The following is a 22278-nucleotide window of genomic DNA, read 5'->3' on the forward strand; positions in this document are numbered from 1 at the left end:
TTCCCTCAGTTACACTAGTACAAGAGATGTATATTCACACAGATGCAAAACCAGAGCAAATCAGGACCTAAAGCAGTATTGATGACTGTGTAGGTTGCCAGATTAACTCACATCATTAGAAGACAACATCCCTGTCCTATGCCTAACAACAATAATTTTGGAAGTATTTATATACTATTCAGTTTTACGTAATCAATTTCCACTTTAACCACATTTAGATTAAGTATTTCAGATGTCCTAGGCACAGGTCTTTTCCGATTTGAAACATATTTGCATTAGTGTGCAGCTAGGCAGTATTACGGTCCAACACCTTACACAGGAAATGTTAAATTACATCATCTTAGTTTTGGAGTTTTTAAATGAGAAGTTTTGTCTGTTCCAGCTACCAAAGGAAGCTAGCTCATAGTCCTGCACTAATTATCTGAAGAGAATTTTTCTGCCAAAACTTTTTTTTGACTATATCTTATTGTTATTGTTCAGTATTCTATGCAAATTGTATAGAATGTATTTTTAAACATAAAAATTATTAGTTGTGATTATCAAGCACCCTCCACCTATACAATGGGCGAATCTTCACACCTCTTTTTGCCTTTACTGACATTTTATCAGAGTGCTGCTATGTTTCAAAATACAAAGTTCATTTGCTACAGTCAAAAGAAAATCAGAGAGACAACTCAAAGTCTGGACAAGTCATGTCAATGATTTGCGACTAATTAATGGAGAGGTATGCAAATTCAACCTTTACTTTTTTTTTGTCATTATTTCTTAATTAATATTAAATATAAAACGTGATGCTGTAAATATAATTACCTAGAAAAAGCATTCTTCTGATAATAAATAGCCTTTTTAGCTGAAAAAAGTCAAGTATTGGCAGTCTTTTCTAACATGCCAGAGAAAAGCTTTTTATTAGAGAAAATTAAAGAGAAAGAACTTTTAAAATAGGAATTTATGCATAATTCTAAATTATGCTGGAGGTTGCCTCAGTAGAGGAAAACAAACACCTTGGAAACAATGTCTAGAGAAATAATTTCACATTACAGTGCCATCTGTATGAATAAATTGCCAATCAATACATTGAGCTTTCACAACACTGTAGATGACTTAGAAGTAATAAAGCTATATAACATATGGAACAGAACATAATTCCTACAATTTGCTATAACAGATACTAACCACTGCTGTAGTACAGGCTACAGAGTCTTTTCAGAGCATATGATCTGTCAGGGGAAGAATTCTTTCTCAGGGAACGAAAAGAAAGTTTTTAGCAAGTGGCCAATGACTACTTGCAGGAGAGAAAAAAGCAACTAACTGGTGATTTAACTGACCTCATCAGAAGATACCTGCTTTAAACGATTAGCTATACAATCTCCATGTCATTTTGATTCTTGTACTACTAAGAACAATCAGAAATATTTCTTACATTTGCACTTCAGCAACAGTAGATTGTCACTACTTCCTGGACAAGAATAGAGACCAGTAAAGCATATTTTTCACTTCGGTATTGACCTATTGTACCAAGTCTTACCTTAACTGTATTTGTAAAGCTATCTAAAGTCTGCCATATGGTTTGACATGCAACTGCATGCCTGCTAAATGAGGCAAAATAATTTATGAAATTCTATTGTACTGTCCCATATATCATAGGCCTATTAAAAATTTGCAGCGAGGTCCTGCCCATCTTTCAAACCGTAAACAGGCTATATAGTAATAGTCCAAAGGAATGTTGCACTTGGACCGAGAGCCTCAAGCTGACACACGCCAGAGATCTGCCAAGCCTAAGTTTTGTCATTTCTAGAGAAATTAGCGAAACACCTCTTCCTTTCCCTCCTCCTAGTTGCAAAATGTCAATAGATCAGATACTTGGGGAAATACAGCCTAAGTCATCTTTCTCTAAAATAACTTGAAGCAATGCTATGAGCATTTATTTATTCCTCATCCTTCATCTATTTTCAAGAATTGTGATAGCAGATTCATTATACCTAATTGCTAGTAAGGAGACTAGCAACTACATACACAGTGGTACTATTAGCAGCATTGTGTGAACACACCACTTTTAATCAACTAAATGAGTATATAGAAGCTCTGAAAAAGTATCTGACATTTATTTTTATGGATTCAAGTAAAACAAGAAAGCACATTCTATCAAAAGAAAAAAAACACCAACGAACTAAACAACAAGGAAAACCTTAACAGTAATGACGAGATCTGCAATAAACTATAAAGAATGTACTCTTCCTGATTTTGTAATATATGGCACTGTTCCCAGTAAGACAAAGAACTCTGTACATGCCAGTAACACAGCTTCTTAGTCAAAAGACATTTCCAGAAACAGCTTACCTGTATCCCTTAAAATACACATTGTTAGCAACAAATCACATTATCAGTAGCAGAGGTTTGGTGGCTGGAGAGCATCACAATTCCTATATGCATGTGCAAGTGAGCCAGGGGAGACCGGTACTTCCAAGGGAAAGCCACCATGCTGGGACTTCCTGCATGCACATCCCGGTTCAACCCACCATGTACAGTAGAGACCAGTAGAGAGCCAGGGCTGTGCCCAACCTACCAGCTATCCCACAGGCTCTTCCCTCTCCATAGCTTTTGTATCAGCTGCTATATGCCTCCTGGAAACAGCAATACTTCTGTTCCTATCTTAGAAAAATCAATGGGAACGCTAATATTAACAGAAAAATGTACGAAAAGACATTTGATGGCACAGTTTCTACAATTCCAATAGGTCTGTGAGGTCTTAAAGCAACACTGCAATCCATAATCCCTCAAAATTCCATCATAATTAACATTATATTACCCTAAAGGTTGAATACATCTTCAGTTAACACCATCTTTCTTACATTAAGTTTCCGTATCTTTTAACAGACACTGTATAAGTTGCCTGGTCTTACAACGTGCAGTTAACAGAACTCATGTCTCTATGGCAAAATGCTGACTTGCATCTGACTGCAGCAGCAGCAAATTTAACAAAGTTCTTGATAATGTATTTTTGTCTTTAAGTGATACAGAGAAGCTCCAAAATGTCACGATTTACACATTGTTCCAAATAATAGAGTTGAACGAAGTACATAGACAAATTATAAATCATGCTTTTATCTTAATAAATGATTTCATGTCATAAAAGTAGATGTACTGAAAATACTTGTTTCTAACTAGCTGCCCAGTGTCAGGAGTTCAGATGTTTTCATGTTGGCTAAGCTTACTACTACTGAGAACTGGAAATTTCCATTTTACATTTCAAAGATATAAAAATACTACTGGGGAAATAAAAGGGTAATAATTGTGCCCCTTTAATCCATATATTTGTTTCCTTTGCATGATTTGAATTATATTTTCTACCTTTATTAAGAAAAATAACAATCATTCTATTTTATTTCCATATTACGTCAACAAAAAAAACAACCATTTTTATGACCATTAAGGTCCTTCTTGGGCCTTCAAATAATTGTGAAAAAAAATATTAATTTTTCTTGAACAGAAAAACTGGATTTCATTGCTTTAAGAGGTGGTGTCAGTATTTCTTTCCTCAGTAACGGAAATTTCCTCAACTCAACATTTTTCTCTGCTATCTGTTTTGTACTACGATGCTGCAAATACAGGGGATTCGTATTTCCTTCCTTTTGTCTGAAAACATCTCTGGACTCCCCCCCCCCCCGCCCCCCAAGGAATAATCATGAGAAGGACCAAAATCTGTAGGACATCTAGAAAATTGTGGGTTTTGGTTTGAAGTAACATTTCTGACTCTGGAACACAGAGCAGGTGCAGTATTTCATTAGTCATGATTTTGGGCAGAGACATGCACTTTCACAGGTAATTTTATGTTTCTTTTAACTTTATAGCTATACTTAGAACTTGGAAAAGGCCAACGGCTGTGCCAAAATAGTGCATTCTGGTACAAGCTGTGCAATTTTAGCCAGCTGACTGACATCTTCATCTGCAACATGCAGCTAATTTGACTCTGAATACCACTACTCACACCAAGCTGAGTATTGTTCTAAATAGTAGAAAAATATCTACTGTAAATAACCAGAAATACAACAGATAACAAAACTTGCCTTCGATAGTGACCTGAGGTAGTATTTGCTCAGTCAATGATAATTTATTTCTATACTCCTGTAAGCTGTATTTAGCACTCTCCTTTTTAAATATATGGGTCAACACACTGCTGCAAAATAATGTTAGCAGGTTTTTTGTTTGTTTGTTTGTTTTGTTTTGTTATGGTTAGATGTGAGTGGGGTTAAAACATTTCCATGTCTCGCTCAGATCCCTAACACACTAACTTAGATAGGGGCAAGGGGAGGCAAATTATAACAAAGCGTGATCACATTATAAATATAAATATACATAAAATTACTGCATTCTCAGATATCAGAATGAACACCGGTATCTATAAAATGCATTTTGCCAACAAATATAGCTAAATCAGAACAATTATTCAAATGAAGGTCAAAAGAAGTCATCCACATGTTTTACTCTTATAGTTAACTGCTACCAGGCTAATGTTTACTTACCACAAAATTACTTAGCAATTCATCCGTAGAATAACTCAGTAGATGAACCTCAAACACCAATTAAAGTGAGTTTTTGGCAAACTAAGATAACGCAGTGAAAAGCAGTGCTACCACCACCTATTATGGAATCAGAAAGTATGCTTTCTTCTTGAAATGTGTTTGCACTTGTGATGACAAAAAAGAAAATCTTATGTTTTGTTAAACAGAGCTGTGGGTATTACACATTTTAGGAACTCAGATGAAAATGACCTGGAAATGCTAACACCATTCATAAAAAATTATACTTAGAGCTATTACTATAAATCAATTCAATACTTAACTGATACCAAACTGATTATATCTAAATTATTAATAATGGAAACAATTTTCTTTCTTTTTTTCATATAAGCAGATCTGTACAGACCTTTGCATTTTGTCCTTTATCATTTGAACTACAAAATGTCTTAAATGCACTGTCAGGTAGTATCTGCTACATCACTGCAGTACACAGTCCCATAATTCAATTATTTAGTCCACATCACTGTAAACAATTTTTTGATTATCATACTAACAAAAAGACAACCAAAGAACAAAACCTCGCATATTGTACCTGCAAAGCACAGTTCATCATTCGTACTATGTAGTCAAACTGCTGATGGTCCAGAATTGCTCGATTTTGTTTAACGTGCAGGCCTAATTCCTGTGTGAGACAGTGCCGAGCTGCCTTTCCTTTTAGGGCTCTCAGGGCTGCAGGCAGGGTCTGGAGACAAGAAAGCCTAATTTCATTAAAATGAAATGGCACCAAAACAGTGAATATTATTCCTTCTTTATCAAGAAACTGCAGGTGACAGTACAGAGAACAAACGAATGATTTCTAGTCTTGGATATCAAGCTTTGACATAACAGACTCAAGCTAAATCAAACATTAAATATGTATTTTTTTCCAGTATTTTTTATTTTACTTTTTTTTCAAATGCATTAAACGGCATCTCACCTACATCAGTATATGGGAACAACTGATCACGGATAGGCACTGAATGATCAGGAAATCAGAACTGGATTACTGTACATGAAAGCACGTGCCTTATCTGTACCATATGCTAACTTGTCAGCCTTCAGCCAGGCTAGGCTGCTAGCATGGTTTTTGATAAACAGTGCAAAACAAGTAATTTTAGAAGATGCATACCACTCATAGTACTGAGGCCACAAGACTGTTATGCAGTTTACCCTAAATTAGGGCCAATAAAATATTTATACCAATGCTTTAAAGATGTATCAAGTGCTACATTAGTGATTATCGACTGTGGCACTTTAGAGTAGATTTAACAGACAGCAAATGATAAATAACAAAAGGCAGCTTATTGTCAAAGGATAAATTTACTATGCAGTGGTACAAAAAAACACTACTGAAATTTTCTAGGTGCCTGCAAGTTGAAAGACATTAAGAAATTGTTGCACATGCATCAAAATTCTTTCAGGACAGCTACACATTTTATTAGGACATTTCTTGTATATATTCTTGTATGTATTTTCATAACGTTATCTTGTAAATCAAGAAACACTGCTTTCCTGTCTTGAACTGCATAGCCTGAGAGATGTGTACAGATGGTACTCTGGGATACTGAAAAATTTCTGAAAATAATTTTACTATCATTTTCATACACATAATTAAATTTGAATGAAAGTTTGAGTGACTGTTTTGAAATCAAAATTATAAAATTATATGGACAGAATCAAGAAAAAGGGGCATCATCTTAACATGAAAAAGTAAGGATGTTAAGGAAGACAACTTGTACATTTTAGCAAAAATGGACATACCAAATATTTATATTCATCTCTAAGTTTTTTCAAATTATTGATTTTTAAAAACAGCAAAATAAACTGGACTGAAAATCTGAAAGAACATTGGTTGACAATGAAATGTCTACGTATACTTTTTGTTTACATTCCTCCTATCAACATTGTCAGAAAAATATAAACCTTTTCTGAAAAGAAAAAAATCACATGGACAGCACTATTTATGATGGTAATATAAACTAGCAAACAGAACATCAACATGCAGGTTTCCAAATCCATCTGCCTCATATTACACATAATATTGCATTTAGATGAGTTTTGGTGCTTATTTCATTCACTTAAATTATTAAAATAATAGTATTTGAAACATAAGACTTCAAGATTTGTTGTTACGAGGTCAGTCTCCATTTGACACACTAACAGTTAATACTTACTTGGGAAAGTTTAAATTTAATTTTATTACCTTTTCAGTCTCCAAAAACTTATTTTCAAAAATGAATGCGATGCAGTTTCTAACAACTTCCAGCCTTTGTGCACTATTGAAAACTGTGCTTCCTTTTTCCATTATGGAAACTATCACAGAAAAGATGAATATACATCAGTAAATTTCTTCAGCAAGAGTCACAAAGAATACCAGAATGTTCTTTAAAATAAAAAAATAAATAACGTGCCCTGCATTTTATTCTGTTAAGAAAATATATACAGATGGGAACATAGAATGTTGTTTTTTTTTGTTTGTTTGTTTGTTTGTTTTTCTATACTACCTGCATGAGTGCTCTTAATTTCAACTAAAACAGTTTCTCTTTACTACTTTCAGTTCTCTTTACTACTTTCTTCCATTTGTTTCATACAGGCACATGGAGATTCCAACCTCTTGAACTAGTTAACATACTCATGAAATATATAAATACAAATTAATAGAGAATACATATTTGCATGCATATACACGTATAAACACACACACACACACACTTGCTCTATAGTGAACTGCATACTCTTGTACGTTTCATGTGTAGCAGGAGATAACTACATTGTTCTGAAAGAATTTGTTAGCTGTGCCAAGAATTCTGTGACATGGAATAAAAACTAACAGACCTGTTCTCTTTTCTAGATTCCAATTTGTTGAGATATAACAATTATTTTCTTAATGTGGTGTTTTGTTCTGAATGTCAAGAAAAATCAGAATAGGAGATCTAGCATTCTTTTTTCTCTATTTAGTGTCTAGTAAATAGAATATAAACGCATAATATGCCCTTTATGTAGATAATGATGCGCTCTTAATATCCAAGGGTTTTGACACAGAGGATAGTTGGGAATAAGAGTATGAAAGTTATTTCTTGAAAAAACATAAAACGGACAAAAATATATACTTTTTAAGGAAACTTTCTCTTGCACTTAGCCCGGAAATACTTTTAAAGAAAGGCAGCAGAACAGAATATCCTTTTAACTTTCCATAACTAACAGATTCAATGATCTAGTCAACAGCAAAGGCAGGTAAATAAAGTTTACCCTCTTCTGACACAAAATCAAAGAGAAACAGGCCTGACACAGGCCACAAGAGACCATCTAGTTCATCCTGCTGTCCCTAGACTGGATCAACTCTATTTATGTCATTCCTCATGTTTGTCTAGTAAGTTCCCAAAGTTCTGTGATAACAGAGACTCCTTGGCTTCACAAGAAATCCATTCAAATGCCTCACAATCCTCATTTTACCAAGTTTTCACTGACAAATAACTTGACTTTTGTGCTGTAATTACACCCATTATTTCTTATCACTACAGATAGCGATAAGATTCCTCTTTTTAACAGCCTCTTATGTAATTGAAGACTGCTACTATCTGTCCCCTCAGTCTTCCAATTTTCAGTCTAAACAATTCTCCATCTTTCCTTGTAGGTCACATTCTCCAGAGCACTGGTCATTCTTCTTGCCTTCTGGACTCCCTCCAACAGAACCAAAAACGGAGACAGTCTTCCACTGTCCAAAAATGGAAACAAACAATCCAGCTGAGGTCTTATTGAGAACAACGAAAGGATTTCTCCATGGGGTTCACTGACTGTACTCCTGTTTATACATCGTACTAATATGTTTGTCTTTTTTGCAATAGCTTGACATTGCTGGGTCATGTTTGCCCTATGACCATTATAATCCCAAAATGAATTTCTGAAGAAATGTTGTCTAGTCAGCTGATCATGCCTATGCAAGAGCAATACTTTATCTAAAAAAAATAGTAGAGAAGGACAGCATTCAACAGAGACTACAGACTCTAATTTGCCAAGGTTGATTGGTACTTTAATCTCCTTCTTCAGTAATTTTGCAAGCTCTACCACCTTCACGTGTCCTCAAGGTTTACTAAATATACCTATTTCTGCCATTATCCAGACTGATGAATATGATGAATTGAGGTTTTTGGGGTTCTAAAATTAAACAGAGAAATGTGTTCGTCTGCTCTTTATATTTAGATACCTATATACATATTATCATTACATATACTTGTTTGTTCTTTATCTTTTTCCAGTGATTTCCACATCTTCTACTAGTGCCAGATGAGAAACCTGAACCTTCAAAGATTGTTTCAGCCAGCCATACAATTAACTTATGGTGATACTCATCACAGCTAGATGAAGAAAGTACCTAACTTACTAGGCTCAATCCAACTGAAACCAAATCCTTTACTGTTGTTCTTAATTATACCAAATCCTTTACTGTTGTTCTTAATTATGCCAATCGCACTCTAGATGGTTCACTTCTTATTGAAGTCTGATGCAAGAGGGCTTTTAAAACTGCAAACAAGTAAGTCTATGTACTGAAGTTTGCAATGATTGCTAAAAATACCATATGAACATGAAATTGTAGAATCATTTATGTTGGAAAAGACCCTTGAGAGTCCATCTAGCATTACTAACTCCACCACTAAACCATGTCCCTAAGCTCCATGTCTACATGCCTCTTCAATATCCCCAGAAATGGCGATTCCATCACTTCCCTGGGCAGTTCATTCCAATTCTTACCAACACCTTCCCTTAAGGAATTATTCCTAATATCCAATCTAAACCTCCCCAGCATAACTTGAGGCCACTTTAAGTCCAACCACTTGTCATCTGAGAAGAGACTGACATCCACCTTACTATAACCTCCTATCAGGTAGCTGTAGCAAGTGATGAAGTCTCCCCTCAGCCTCTTTTTCTCCAGACTAAACAACCCCAGTTGCCTCAGCTCCTACGCATGTCTAGTTTTCTAGTACTTTCACAAGCTTTGATGCTTTTCTCTGAACATGTTCTAGTAACTCAATGTCTTTCTTGGATGCAACACATTGCAGCCATGCTGATTATATATCCAACACATGAGATAGGATGACAAACAGGTAAATTAGTGAAAAGGTAAACATACCAACAGGGGGACCTGCTGGAACGACGCACTTCTTGTCTCCTCGAGTGGCAGGGGGGGCACCCTGACTCCTTGCAAGACCTTCCTGGAGCAGCTCCTGCACCCTGCACTCATTGATCCGGGGAAATGGGAGGATGTGAACCCTCAAGTGGGAGCCCTCTGTGGGCCGTGGCACTTTCTGGAATGCTATGTGGGGATTGGGATTTTCCTGCAGGCCAAAACCAAAACATTAAACACAAACATGTTATGTTTTGTTACCAGCTGCCTCACTGAATTCATCACTGTTTTGTGTATCTGTCACACCTGAAAGATTAAAAGCCAACTAATACAGCTGACTACTATCATGTTTCAAATTCACATCACCTTTTCATTTACTTTAGTATTTCCAAACTCTTTAAAGGCTTTTATAAAGTTATTTTTGTCAACTTCCAAATTACTTCAAATAAGAAAGAGAGCAAAAGAATATCGCTTTTTAACTTGGGTTGCTTTTATGCAACTTAATGAATATTTAGGACTTAAATCTTCACCAATTCTTCACCAAGCATCCAGAAACATTCTCAACTTGGTCAAGTCTACAAAGTGAAAATTAATTTTTATATCATGTTTGAAACTGTGGCCCTCCTTCATTAGGTAACATTTTTGTAACTTCTGCATGTCCTGCAAAATATGTTATACAATTCACTGCTTGCACTAAAGAAAGGAAAAAGATTAATATAGTCAGTCAAAGAGAGGAAACAATGGGTACAAATTACAAGGAAAGTAAAAAGAAGCTGTAACTTCAGATTTTGGGATGTTCTTGATGGATAGAAATCACTATCATTGCAAAAAGTCAGAATTTCCACTGCAATGAGAAATGTTTGTCTACAGTGATGTTTCACTCACTCTTTTATGGTCTGTGTTTTCTTTTTCTTTAAAAGAAAATGTAATAAGTAACCCCATAGAAAGTTTTTATCTTTGCTTTTCACTTTTCTTGATGAGATCCCCAGAATAGGGAAAAAAAATAATTAATAATAATAATTCAGTTTTGCATCACAGAACACTTCCATACTTATTCTACCAAAATAGTTGCTCCGGCTGCTACGTAACTGTTCCGATACTCGTCTTGGTCTGACATTATTGTGCAATACTGCAGTACTGAGGACAGTGCCAAAATATGTTCTGTACTATACAAAAGGGATGCTGTGTGTGTGATATTTTACTTCTTGTCCTGGGTATTTGTCATATCAGATACAGTATCAGGGCACAGTATGTTCCTATAGGTGGACATACATCTTCTGCCTCGGGTGGTCAGCAACTATAAATACCATGTACACCACAAACCACGAAATTTCTCTTAACTGCCTCCACATTGACTTCAGCATGTGTAAAACACACTTCTCAACGACATCCTGAAGACTGCAAGGTATGAAAATGCACTATTTCTTTTATTTTTTCCTCAAATGCTTGATAAACTTCTCTCACTTTTTGTTTCTTTTCTGGCTTCAGGTTGTATCTTTTCCAAAATTACAGCAGAGATTAAAATGCACCACAAGGGTTTCACCACCATTAAGAGGATTACGTTTTATGTCTTGAGCAGTGTAAAGCTGTCAAATCAAACAGGGTATTTTCTTCTCTTAATCCATATACAAGGGATTGTCATTAGTCACATTTGAATTTACTCCGATTCAGTTTGACTCTATGCTGTTGGCTATGTATAGCTGCTAAAGAGCATTATGCAAACAATTAGGTTTCTGTTGTAAAAGCATAACTAGATTGCAATACAACTCAGAATCAGGAGATAGCCTGGTGCTTTCATTTACGGAAGTAAAAGGCAACAAGGAGACAAAATGCATCAATTAGAGAAAAAGCAGCCTCAAACCAACACATTTGGACTCAGATGTAGAAAAACAAACCAGCTACTTAGCCGTACAAATTCTCTGCACAGCAGAGTTTAATGAAACAAGCCAAAAATCTAGCTATGAGGAAGATGACAGCAGCAGATGCCAAGAGCAGCAAGGCAGAGAAAAGAAACACAACCTCAGTGGGGGGTAACATGGCATATAATAGGAAAATAATTATTTCACGTTCCATTTAATTGAAAAGAGAGGTCCAGGGGAAAGATCTAGAAAGAGTTACTTTTATGTTGGACATCACAAACCTAATGCCAGCTGCATATGCAATGACATACAGATCAGCAATGTAGGTCTAATGCCTTCAACTACTGAAGCAGTATATGCCAAAAACTTGTCTAGATTTTCCACTTGCACCAGCTAGACTAATACAAACATTCTCTCTCCCCAATGAACCTTTTCCTCATATATATCTAGACTGTCCCAGCTACAACATAATGACTATTAAAATTGTGGAATAAGATATGTTGTCCTTACCAACAGGGATAAACTTGTTAGGAAGGTTGGGGGTAGCTTGGGATGCAGCGACCATGAGATGGTGGAGTTCAAGATCGAACTTGGTGGAAGAAGTAAGGCTAAAAGCAGGATTGTAGCCCTGGACTTTTGGAGAGCCAACTTCGATCTCATCCGGGACCTGCTTGGGAGTATCTCATGGGATAGGTTGCTAGAAGGCATGGGTGCACGTGAGAGCTGGGCTACATTTAAACAGCACTTCTTCCAAGCTCAGGATTGGTGCATCCCTAAGAGTAGGAAATTGGGGAAGGGGGGCAGGAAACCTGTGTGGATGAGCAAGGAGCTCATTGATAAGATCAAAAGGAAGGTTTATGAAATGTGGGAAAAGGGCCTGTCCTCCTGGGAGGAGCATAGAAGTGTTGTCAGGGCCTGCAGGGACGCGACAAGGAAGGCTAAAGCCCACCTAGAGATGAGGCTTGCAAAAGAGATAAAAGGTAATAAGTTTTTGTTTGTTTGTTTGTTTTGTGTGTTTTTTTTTTTGTTTGTTTTTTTTTTTTTAAAGTATGTAAACAGTAAAAGGAAGACTAGGGATAATGTGGGTCCCTCGCTGAACGAGGGGGGTGTCCTGATAATGGGAGACACTGAGAAGGTGGAGATACTGAATGCTTTCTGTGCTTCAGTCTTTGCTTCAAGGACTCCCCCCCGGGACTCCTCGACCCTGGAGGGGGGAGAAAGAGTCTGGGAAGTGGAGATCTCCCCCCTTCTTGACAAGGGAGTGGTTCAGGAGCATCTGAGTGGGCTCAACCCACACAAATCCATGGGTCCCGATGGGATGCATCCACATGTGCTAAGGGAGTTGGCAGAGGTGATTGCTGAACCACTCTCTATCATCTTTGAAAGGTCCTGGAGAACAGGAGAGGTGCCTGAAGACTGGAGCCAATGTCACTCTAGTCTTCAAGAAAGGCAAGGAGGATCCGGGAAACTACAGGCCAGTCAGGCTCATCTCTGTCCCTGGAAAGGTGTTGGAACAGCTTGTTCTGGATGCCATCTCCAAGCAATTGGAAGAGATGAAGGTTATGAAGAGTAGTCAGCATGGATTCACCAAGGGGAAGTTGTGCTCAGCCAACCTCGTTGCCTTCTATCATGGCATCACCAGCTGGGTAGATGAGGGGAGAGCGGTGGATGTCATCTACCTTGACTTTAGCAAGGCTTTCGATACTGTCTCCCATGACATCCTGATAGCAAAGCTGAGACAGTGTGGGATAGAGGAGTGGACAGTAAGGTGGGTTGAGAACTGGCTGACTGGCCGAGCTCAGAGGGTGGTGATCGGAGGAGCAGAGTCTGGCTGGAGGCCTGTGACTAGCGGTGTTCCCCAGGGGTCGGTGCTGGGTCCGGTCTTGTTCAACATCTTCATCGATGACCTTGATGAGGTGTTGTGGTTCCGCTCGAGTGGGCAGCCGAGCTCCACCACAGCCGCTCTCTTACTCCCCCTCCTCAAAGAGGAATGGGGAGAAAATATGAGGAAAAGGGCTCAGGTTGAGACAAGGATGAGAAGATCATGCAGTAATGATTGTAACAGGCAAAACAGACTCGGCATAGGGAGTTAGTAAGATTTATCGTTTATTACTAACAAGCTAGAGAAGTGAGAAACAAAGGAAAGAAGAGGGGGGAAAGAAGAAGAGGGAAAGAAGAAGGGTTTGGCCAACCTCTTTTCAGTGGTTTGTGGAGACAGGACAAGGAGTAATGGCCACAAGACAGAGCCCAGGAAGTTCCACACCAACATGCGAAAGAACTTCTTCACGGTGAGGGTGACAGAGCACTGGGACAGGCTGCCCAGGGAGGTTGTGGGGTCTCCTTCTCTGGAGATATTCAAGGCCCGTCTGGACGCCTACCTGGGCAGCCTGTTCTACGGAAACTGCCTTGGCAGGGACCGATGATCTCTTGAGGTCCCTTCCAACCCCTTCAATTCTGTGATTCTGTGATATCAAAATATGTCATGCAATGAGGTTCAAACGAGACAGCTCTAGGCATCACTTTATGAAGCAATGTTACTTATCACAGTGCTTTATTCAAAGATGCGTAACTATTAAAAATCTGACTTTTTAAATCATTAACTTGGTGGTAGTGAAGTAGTAGCTGGTCAATCGCAATGGTGTAAGGAAATCTTATCATAAGAACAGATGAAAATGAGTAAGTCTTGACACTGATTTATGAAATTATTTAAGTGAGAAGTTGCATATATGCAATCATTTATGCTCCATAGGTTCTTTCATTCTAAAGAAGGATCTATATACACAAGAAAACAAATCCAAATGTTCTCCATTTCCTTTGTAGTAATTTAGAATGATAATAAGAATTATATTTTTTGAAGAATTTTCCCATATTTATAGGACAGTACTGCAATAATCATATGCTTATAACATTATAGCTCCAATGCTTGTTAAAAAAAAAAAAAAAGATAATTTGATTTTAATGAAAGTTAAGTGTGGAACCCCTTATTTTTTTTCTGCCATACACTCTGCAAATTTCTGCCACACATCTCTGCCACCTGATCAAAAAGAACCAGACTACTTTACTTGAATATTGCCCATCGACTTTTTAATGAAACTAATTGTAATGAATGCTGCAGTACTGTCAACCAATATACCTCCTGACAGCATTAATTTGAAATAAAGACATGAATTTGGAAAAAGCATTTTGGTATACAGAACATTACTATTAATTTAGTAGCATAACATTTAACATTTATTCTGGAGCTTTTATTTTAGGTTACATATTTTTAACTTGTAATAGAAGATGATTCCACCAGTACTTACCACTAATAACGATAAGAAGGTAAGCCATGAAATAAATAACATTCTATTACAGATTTAATGTCATGGATGAAATGAGTTTATGTAACAAAAATTCTCATGTCTGACATACCTCTACATTTTCCACAAGGTACATTCACTTACAATAATTCTAAGACATTAGTATAAAGACATCAAATTTAAAATACTTTAAAAAATATGCTATACCACAAATGGACAGAGACATTTCATACACACTTTTATATGTGAAATGTTTTCAGTCCACAAAGATATATTTGTTTTCTCTTCTAATGTCTAGTATCAACAAGGGAGGTTAACCTGTGTATCAATTCTTTCATTAATTCAAAAAAAAAAAAAAAAAAAAAAAAGCAGAAAGGTCATTGAAAGGTCATTTGCTAATTTCAGTGGAAAAAAGAGGTGGCTGGGGGAGCAGTGAAGACCAAATCCATGTCTGAAGAAATACACACATTCATCAGCTAAGGACAGTATTAAAAGTCAGACTACTCTCATTTCACGCTCCTCACTATCCACACATTCCACTCAAAATACACAGATGTATTTTTTTCATCCAACACCTACAGACACAAGAACTGCTGAATGCAATGGTTGTAAAATTTTGGATTTTCTATACTAAGATATTAATCTTATCCAAAGTAAAGGCTGCATTAATACTGATTAAATGCTCAAAAGCAATTCTTTTTTTTTTTTTTTTAAACAAACAAACAAAAACACCCCAGAATTTAGCAGCAGTTAGTAATTCCTGTGTTTTTTATAGCAGTGTAGTTGTAAATCATAGCTTTTGGGAAGTGGGATAGCAAAAAGATAGGGTGATAAAGGTGTTGATTGATTGCAAAACAGATATTGCTCTGTGGAGTCTGAACAACGACAGGAAGTGTGAAGGGGATGGAGATTAGCTGATGCCAAATAAAAGAAGCAAACAAAATGCCTTATCTAATAGAATCTTAAGAGATTTTACAAAAGCACTGTACAAGATAAAGGCATGATAGGAAGAAAAGAATGAAACTGGAAATGGTATTTTAGGAAACCCAAAGAGTTCAAGAAACAACATGTAAGAAATGGGATAGTTAACACTTGCTGAGAATGCAAATCATGGAGCCTGGGTTACACAGCAGGAGAGATCTGCTGGAAGAATACACTACGTCTATTTATCTACACTGGTTGTACGGTTTTCATAGGTGAAACTGTTGAGAAGTAAGACGACACGTTTGGCATAGACAGGTTGCAGCAGAGAAAATAACAGTTTATAAACATTACATGAATACACACTAAGAAAACAGTATGCTAAGTAGTACTAAGAGCAGTAGGTAAATTAATACTAGCATTAATATATCAGTCAATATATTAAACATTCTTAATGTATAAAATTGTTGGTATTTAAAGTTCCAAAGTCATAATGCAGATAACTACCACAAGCAGACATTTCTGTTTTCAGACACTGGATCTATCGCAGACAAGTGAACTTCTAGTGTTATCAATACTAAAGTGCGGTAAGTATAGTAAACTTACATTCTTGAAGAGTTGTTCTGCAAGTTCTCTAACATGTTTTATCATTTTTGGTGGATTACCTTCCTCAGCTTTAATTCTTTCAACTTCAAAGGCTACCAACTTTAAAAAAAAAAAGAAAAAAAGAAAAAAAATGTTTATGATTCAACTAATATAATTTATTTCCTGTTTAAATTACAAAATGTTAATCTTAAATTGAAACTGAGAAAGAAGGAAAAAAGGAAAGAAAAAAGAAAAAGCACAACCTGCGCTGTCACATTGCTCTAGAACATAAGATTCTTATAGAGCTTCTGCTGCCAGAGTCTAACCTAACACAGAGTCCTACAAACCTAAAACATTCCTTTAACGTTTCTAATGCTATAGTTTACATTTCTCCAATGCACTGCTACTATGCAAACTCTATTTGTACTGTACATTCAAATAAAAAACAGCACAGGAAAAGTACGGTACTGCTTTTTAACAGAAAAAAATGTTTGTCCCGGTTGATTTTGTTGGGTATGTATTTAATTTAATATTTCTCCATTACTTTTTCAATGTTTTAAGAATGTAATTAGATTACTCAAAATAATTCTGTACTAACACATGTGATTCATTATAAATTTCCAAACCTGACAATAAGAACAGCATTATCATGATTTACACAAATGTTTAACTTCATACATATGAGCAGGGCACAGTTTTATGAAAGTAAGCTAAAAATGCATGTTTAGTAGATAATGAGAATTGAAAAGATTAGCATAAACTTTATATAACAGATAAACTTTGTATAATAGACAGTTTGGAAACATTTAAGTTTTTTACATTACAATGTCATTGGTACATTTTAATTTATTTGGATAAAAAAACAGTTTTCACCTCATCGAAAAGATCACAGGCCCTAAAGGGTGGACCCCTCTCTGACACAAAACCAGCAAATGCCATTCCATTGAGAACTTTGGTTAGAAAGTCATTTTCAATTAAGCCTCGCTGGCCCAAGAAGGCTGCCTGCATTAGAGATAGAAAACAAGGCAAGTATTTTATCAGCATCATAACTATTTATTTATAAGCAACTATATATTTTCATCAGCTTGTAGTAATATGAGGTACTTTCTAATGAGAAAGTTTTTATATTACATAAGATGTCTTTGTACCTAAATTCAGGAGTGAAGTAACAATATTTTGGTGCACACATTTTATAAATCTCACAGGCAATAAAACAAAACTGATACTTTAAAGTATTGTCTTGTAGGAACATGTATGTTTTCAAAATTCCTTGATTATCCCTCAGATGTTTCTTTATATTAAATTTTAATGTTAACTTTACTTCATGTTCATCACTATCTCAACAATTACTCCCACTATAATGCACTGATATAATGCTATGTCAAAACTATATGCTGCTAAATTGATAAATTTTACATGTCAACAGCAATGGAAAAAAAAAAAGTTTTTTTTTAAGCACTCGTTCAAAAAGCAAGCACCTGGAGATAAAACAACACAAACAAATGCTAACTAAATAAAAATAACTTTCTGTTTTACCTTGTGGAAATGAATGACTGGTTCAGCATGAATTCTGATCAGCTGAAGGCAAGACCGGTATCCTTGGAAAAGTTGCGCAAATAACCTAAGGAAGATTGCTCGCACTTCTTTATCCTGCGAGATGTAATTGAACATGCTGTCAAAACATTTTAATTTCCTAATTTTTTCTACACTTTGTATAAAGCTACCTGATAAACGCCTACAAATTTGCCAACCAGTGCAGCAGTGCAGCATGTGTAGTGCAGATATGCACGCATGCAAAACTATCCGATGCAAGCAAGGCTACAGTTTCACTGACCTGTCTCTGGATGGCAATACAGATGGTAATGATTATTACATACCGACCCTGTCACTCCTGCTGCTCCTTTTTCACACCTGCACATTAGTGTCAGGGTAATCAAGAGTAGCTGAATGGTCACATGGAAAAACCCAAGAAGGAACCAACCTGAGTGAAAACTGACGCTAATGAAAGAAAAAAGGGGTATCTTTGCCTGGATTTATTCCCCCAAATAGGCCAGCTCTGCAGCACTACACAAAGGCAGCGCCACTGGAGCAGGCAGGAGGGCAGGGAGCCACAGGAGTCTAAGCTGGCAGTGGTGCCAGGAGCCTGGCTCAGAGTGGGACAGGCATCATGCTGCACAGCCTGCTGCAGGGAATGCTCTGAGTTTTGCTCAACTACTTTTTTATGACTCTTCCAACTCAAATCTTCACACGCCAATCTAGTGCGGCCAAAACAAGCCAGGGTTAGCTTAAAAAGTTAAAAATAGTAGGTCTTTAAAGTCCTGGTTATCTTTGACTTCAATGAGCAGGGGAGTGCTTAAATAAACATTGAGGGTTTAGTGGAAATGATATGAACAGATGAGGGCAGACTTGGGGCAGGGACATCTTCAGTCCAAATGCACCTAAAAACATTGTTCAAATCCTGTGTGACCCACATTATTTTCATTTTTACCTCAAGTACCTAATCAGACCATGGCCACATCTAAAACGTGAGGTCCTAAAATTTGTTTTAAAACCTCAGTTTTTGTGGCGTCTCGAACAATTTTTTCAACAAATTTCAATTTGAAAAATTGCAAGCAGCAAAGAATATTAGATTATCAAATTGGGTAAACAGCTGATGAGCTGTTTAATCAACGAGTTAGTATAAATTAAGTAAGTTTAAGCTTTCAATAACTTTTTTAAAGAACTAAATATCTATAAGATTCCATAAGGCTGTCCTTTGTGAATGTTTTTCTAGATGTGTTGTCTGATCATTGTTATTCAATTTTTACGTTATTTTTGTAAGGACTCACTTTACTGAGAGACATTCTAGGTTTGTTTGGGTCCAAGCTGCTCTCTAGGATTTTAACACATTCCCTGACTTTTTGGACATCTTGAAAACATGGTTATTTCTTTCAGATTTAACAAAATTCATATTTCCATATAAAATGACATTACTTTATAACTTCACTGTCCAAAATGAGATCTTAGCTGAATTCTGAAACTAGTCTAAGTGAAATTTGGATTACATTTTTGGATTTTAGTTTAGACTACCAACTCCAGTTCAATTCTATACACTTGCAGGCTAAAGCAAGCAGGATTACCAAATTATTAAGTTGTCATGGCTTTGCAATTATTTTTAATCCAAGTTAACTAGACTTCAGTAAAAAACAATACAAAACAAAAAAGCAACAACTTTTTTTTTAAACTATAGACAATTGTTTATCATTTCATTTAAGTTGAAGTTCATCAAAGCCAAAAGCAGTATTAAAATACCATGGAATTCATTTCCCAGTATTTTCAAATATAAAATACCTATCATTATTAGATATCAGAATGCTGCTACAGAGCAGAATGCAAAGTCCTATGCCAATTCTTTGCTCTACCAACAATACTGTAAAGGATATGGACAAGAAAACACAAAGGCAAAATTCTTTAAAGAAATTTAGTCTAAAATTTCAAGGGTTTTTTGTTTAAGAAAGTCAGACATAACAGAAATCTTACCAGCATTTTTGCGTGTGATAAAGCTGTTCGTGGGGGAGGGAATGCATAATCTGCTGTTTCCAAATCAGGATGCAAAACCTAGAGAATTTTTAAAATAATTTTTCCCCTCATTTTGCTGAGGCAAGAACAATTTATTTTTTCTGCTTTCTCAAAATAATATTTACTGATAGTAAATACTTTGAATAATCAATTGAGATAAATGATAAAGACTTAATGGAAATAAAGGCGGGGTTAATTTATCAAATTCATGTTTCTACATGTAAGCTAGTTACCAAAACCCCTATTACAGTCAATGAACCTAATTAACACAGTAAAAAGTTTTGTTTTTTTTTCCTAGACAGAAAACTCAACAGCCTTCTTGGGTAATTCATTATCGATCACTTTCAGATATTAATAAAGAGGTATTAGAGAAATAAACTTTAAGAATTTCGAATGTACTATTAGGAAAATCACTACCTTGCTCTTAAATAGGGAAAAAAACTTCCTTTAGTAGTAAATTAAATTACTGATGATAACTGTAACTTCAGATCATAAATTATTCTGAAAGAAGGACTGTTGGCATGTATCATACTTTTAAATCTCACATTTAAACACATCCAGTGTGTTTGAAAGCAACTGAATACCAAAATTCTATTTTCTTGCTTTTGAAAGAGGTGAGAGAATAGAAAATGGTTTTCTATCAAAACATACTAGAGAAAGTGCCATTTGAGTCTGATGTAGCAGTGGCTCTGGGAGCTGAGAGAGATGAATACATTCAGGAATTTTAATTGTGCCTCCATCCAGGTCTGCAATGATTACATCTAACTGTAAAGGACAAAAATATTAGTGGTTGTGCTGCAAGCATTATCCTGTGAGCATGGCTTAAAAACACAACAGTTGAAATTTCATGACCTGCACATAAATTAACATAAACAAATTAAAACAGTATGAACTTTAACGTATAGAATACTTTTGTGAAAGGAAATGCTCCAAATACTTCAAATTACTGAACATGGCTGTGAAAAATGAATGGAAACCCAACTCCTTCTTGATGTTCCAGGTCTGCGTTCAGTGATTTGGGATATTGAATTCACTGTTTTCAAAAAGACACAACGATGACAACTCTAAGTAAAATTACATGTTTCTAGGAACCTCTGTAACCCTGGTTCAGGTTCTGAAATATGTATTTAAAAGCACAAATAAAGTAACATAATTGGGAATAAATTTGAAAATGCCAAAAATTATTTGTTCTCATTTATGGCTGACATGACAAAGCTGGAAATAGATCCACTCCTTCCCATCCTGCACTGGAATCAAATAATTTCCTTTTTCTGCTTTATAGACTTAAAATATTTATAGAAGAATTACTGATTTTCCTTTTTTCCTCATCGGTCTTATCAAGCCTTCTACAGTAATATTTTAAAAGTATATGAATGGTTCATATGAACATCTCTGAAGTATGGAAAATCCCTGCAACTAAACATCCTAGGTAATTCTGTGACTATGAATATTCTAGGTAGACATACTTACAAGTTCATGAATGTCATTACGAAAGACAGAATGTACACCAATTATGAAAGGCGTTGGTGAGCTGAGAACTTCCAATAGCTGTGCAGGAAGAATTGGAATATAGGGATAACTGTGAAAAGAATAAATAAAATAAAAATAAAATAAAGTAAAATAAAATAAAATAAAATAAAAGCTTCTGACTATTCCTGTGCATAGCACAGCTTATATTTTTTTCAATCTTCCTGCTGCAAATTAAATTTACTATAAACAACTTTTTCTTTTTTTAAGACAAAAGATGAAATACCTCTTTATAAAGTACCTGTTAAAGGAATATCTGAGATGTAAACTCAGAAACTATTATAGTGTCTACATTTTCTTATAAAAAAAGTATTTTTAAAAATAAAAATCAATTTATATTTGTAATGTTTATGTTATACAGATATTCATCCACAACTTTCAGGTATCTAGTGACATTAAGGTTGTGGATAATACTTTCATTTTTCAAAGCACTGCTAGGTTTTGGAGAGAAAGCTACAATTCATCCTTTCGTGAAATATTAATAAGAAATCTCAAGATGAAATTGTTCACTTTGATACTGAAGTAGCAGCTACACGTTATATGAAGAACCATTTCAGATATTGTTTACTTGATTAAAGTTGTCAATTTGAAAAAAATAAGTCTTTTCATCAGAGCAACATTAAAATCTGGATCTCAATAAATGCATTTTCAACTCCTAACTGATAATTATGATTAAAAATTTACATTCATTACTACTCCATCATATAAGCAAACATATTCCAAAACTACTTTCCATTTTTTTTATTTCTTACTCTATAATCAAAGTATGTCCACCCAGGAAATATTTTAAACAAATAAAAGATGCTACTAAAGTACAAGCTTCTTTTAAAACAGATGAGAGAGAATTACAT

At 35.6% G+C, this 22278-nt stretch overlaps 1 protein-coding gene across 7 annotated transcripts in view; it reads right to left on the reverse strand.

Moving 5' to 3' along the window:
• The window catches only part of SBF2 (SET binding factor 2), a 255561-nt gene that overhangs the window by 94439 nt on the left and 138844 nt on the right, over positions 1-22278 (reverse strand). For all 7 annotated transcript variants that reach the window (XM_038179378.2, XM_038179377.2, XM_038179376.2 and 4 more), the window contains 9 exons: positions 21371-21479; positions 20552-20665; positions 19862-19939; positions 17879-17992; positions 17216-17344; positions 16364-16462; positions 9685-9889; positions 6760-6869; positions 5110-5259 (listed from right to left, as the gene is read on the reverse strand). In XM_038179378.2, the coding sequence (XP_038035306.2) occupies positions 5110-5259; positions 6760-6869; positions 9685-9889; positions 16364-16462; positions 17216-17344; positions 17879-17992; positions 19862-19939; positions 20552-20665; positions 21371-21479 (1108 nt within the window). The remainder of the gene's footprint in view (positions 1-5109; positions 5260-6759; positions 6870-9684; positions 9890-16363; positions 16463-17215; positions 17345-17878; positions 17993-19861; positions 19940-20551; positions 20666-21370; positions 21480-22278) is intronic.

This window comes from Anas platyrhynchos, chromosome 5, assembly GCF_047663525.1.
Source record: "Anas platyrhynchos isolate ZD024472 breed Pekin duck chromosome 5, IASCAAS_PekinDuck_T2T, whole genome shotgun sequence".
NCBI classification, from domain to species: Eukaryota; Metazoa; Chordata; class Aves; order Anseriformes; family Anatidae; genus Anas; species Anas platyrhynchos.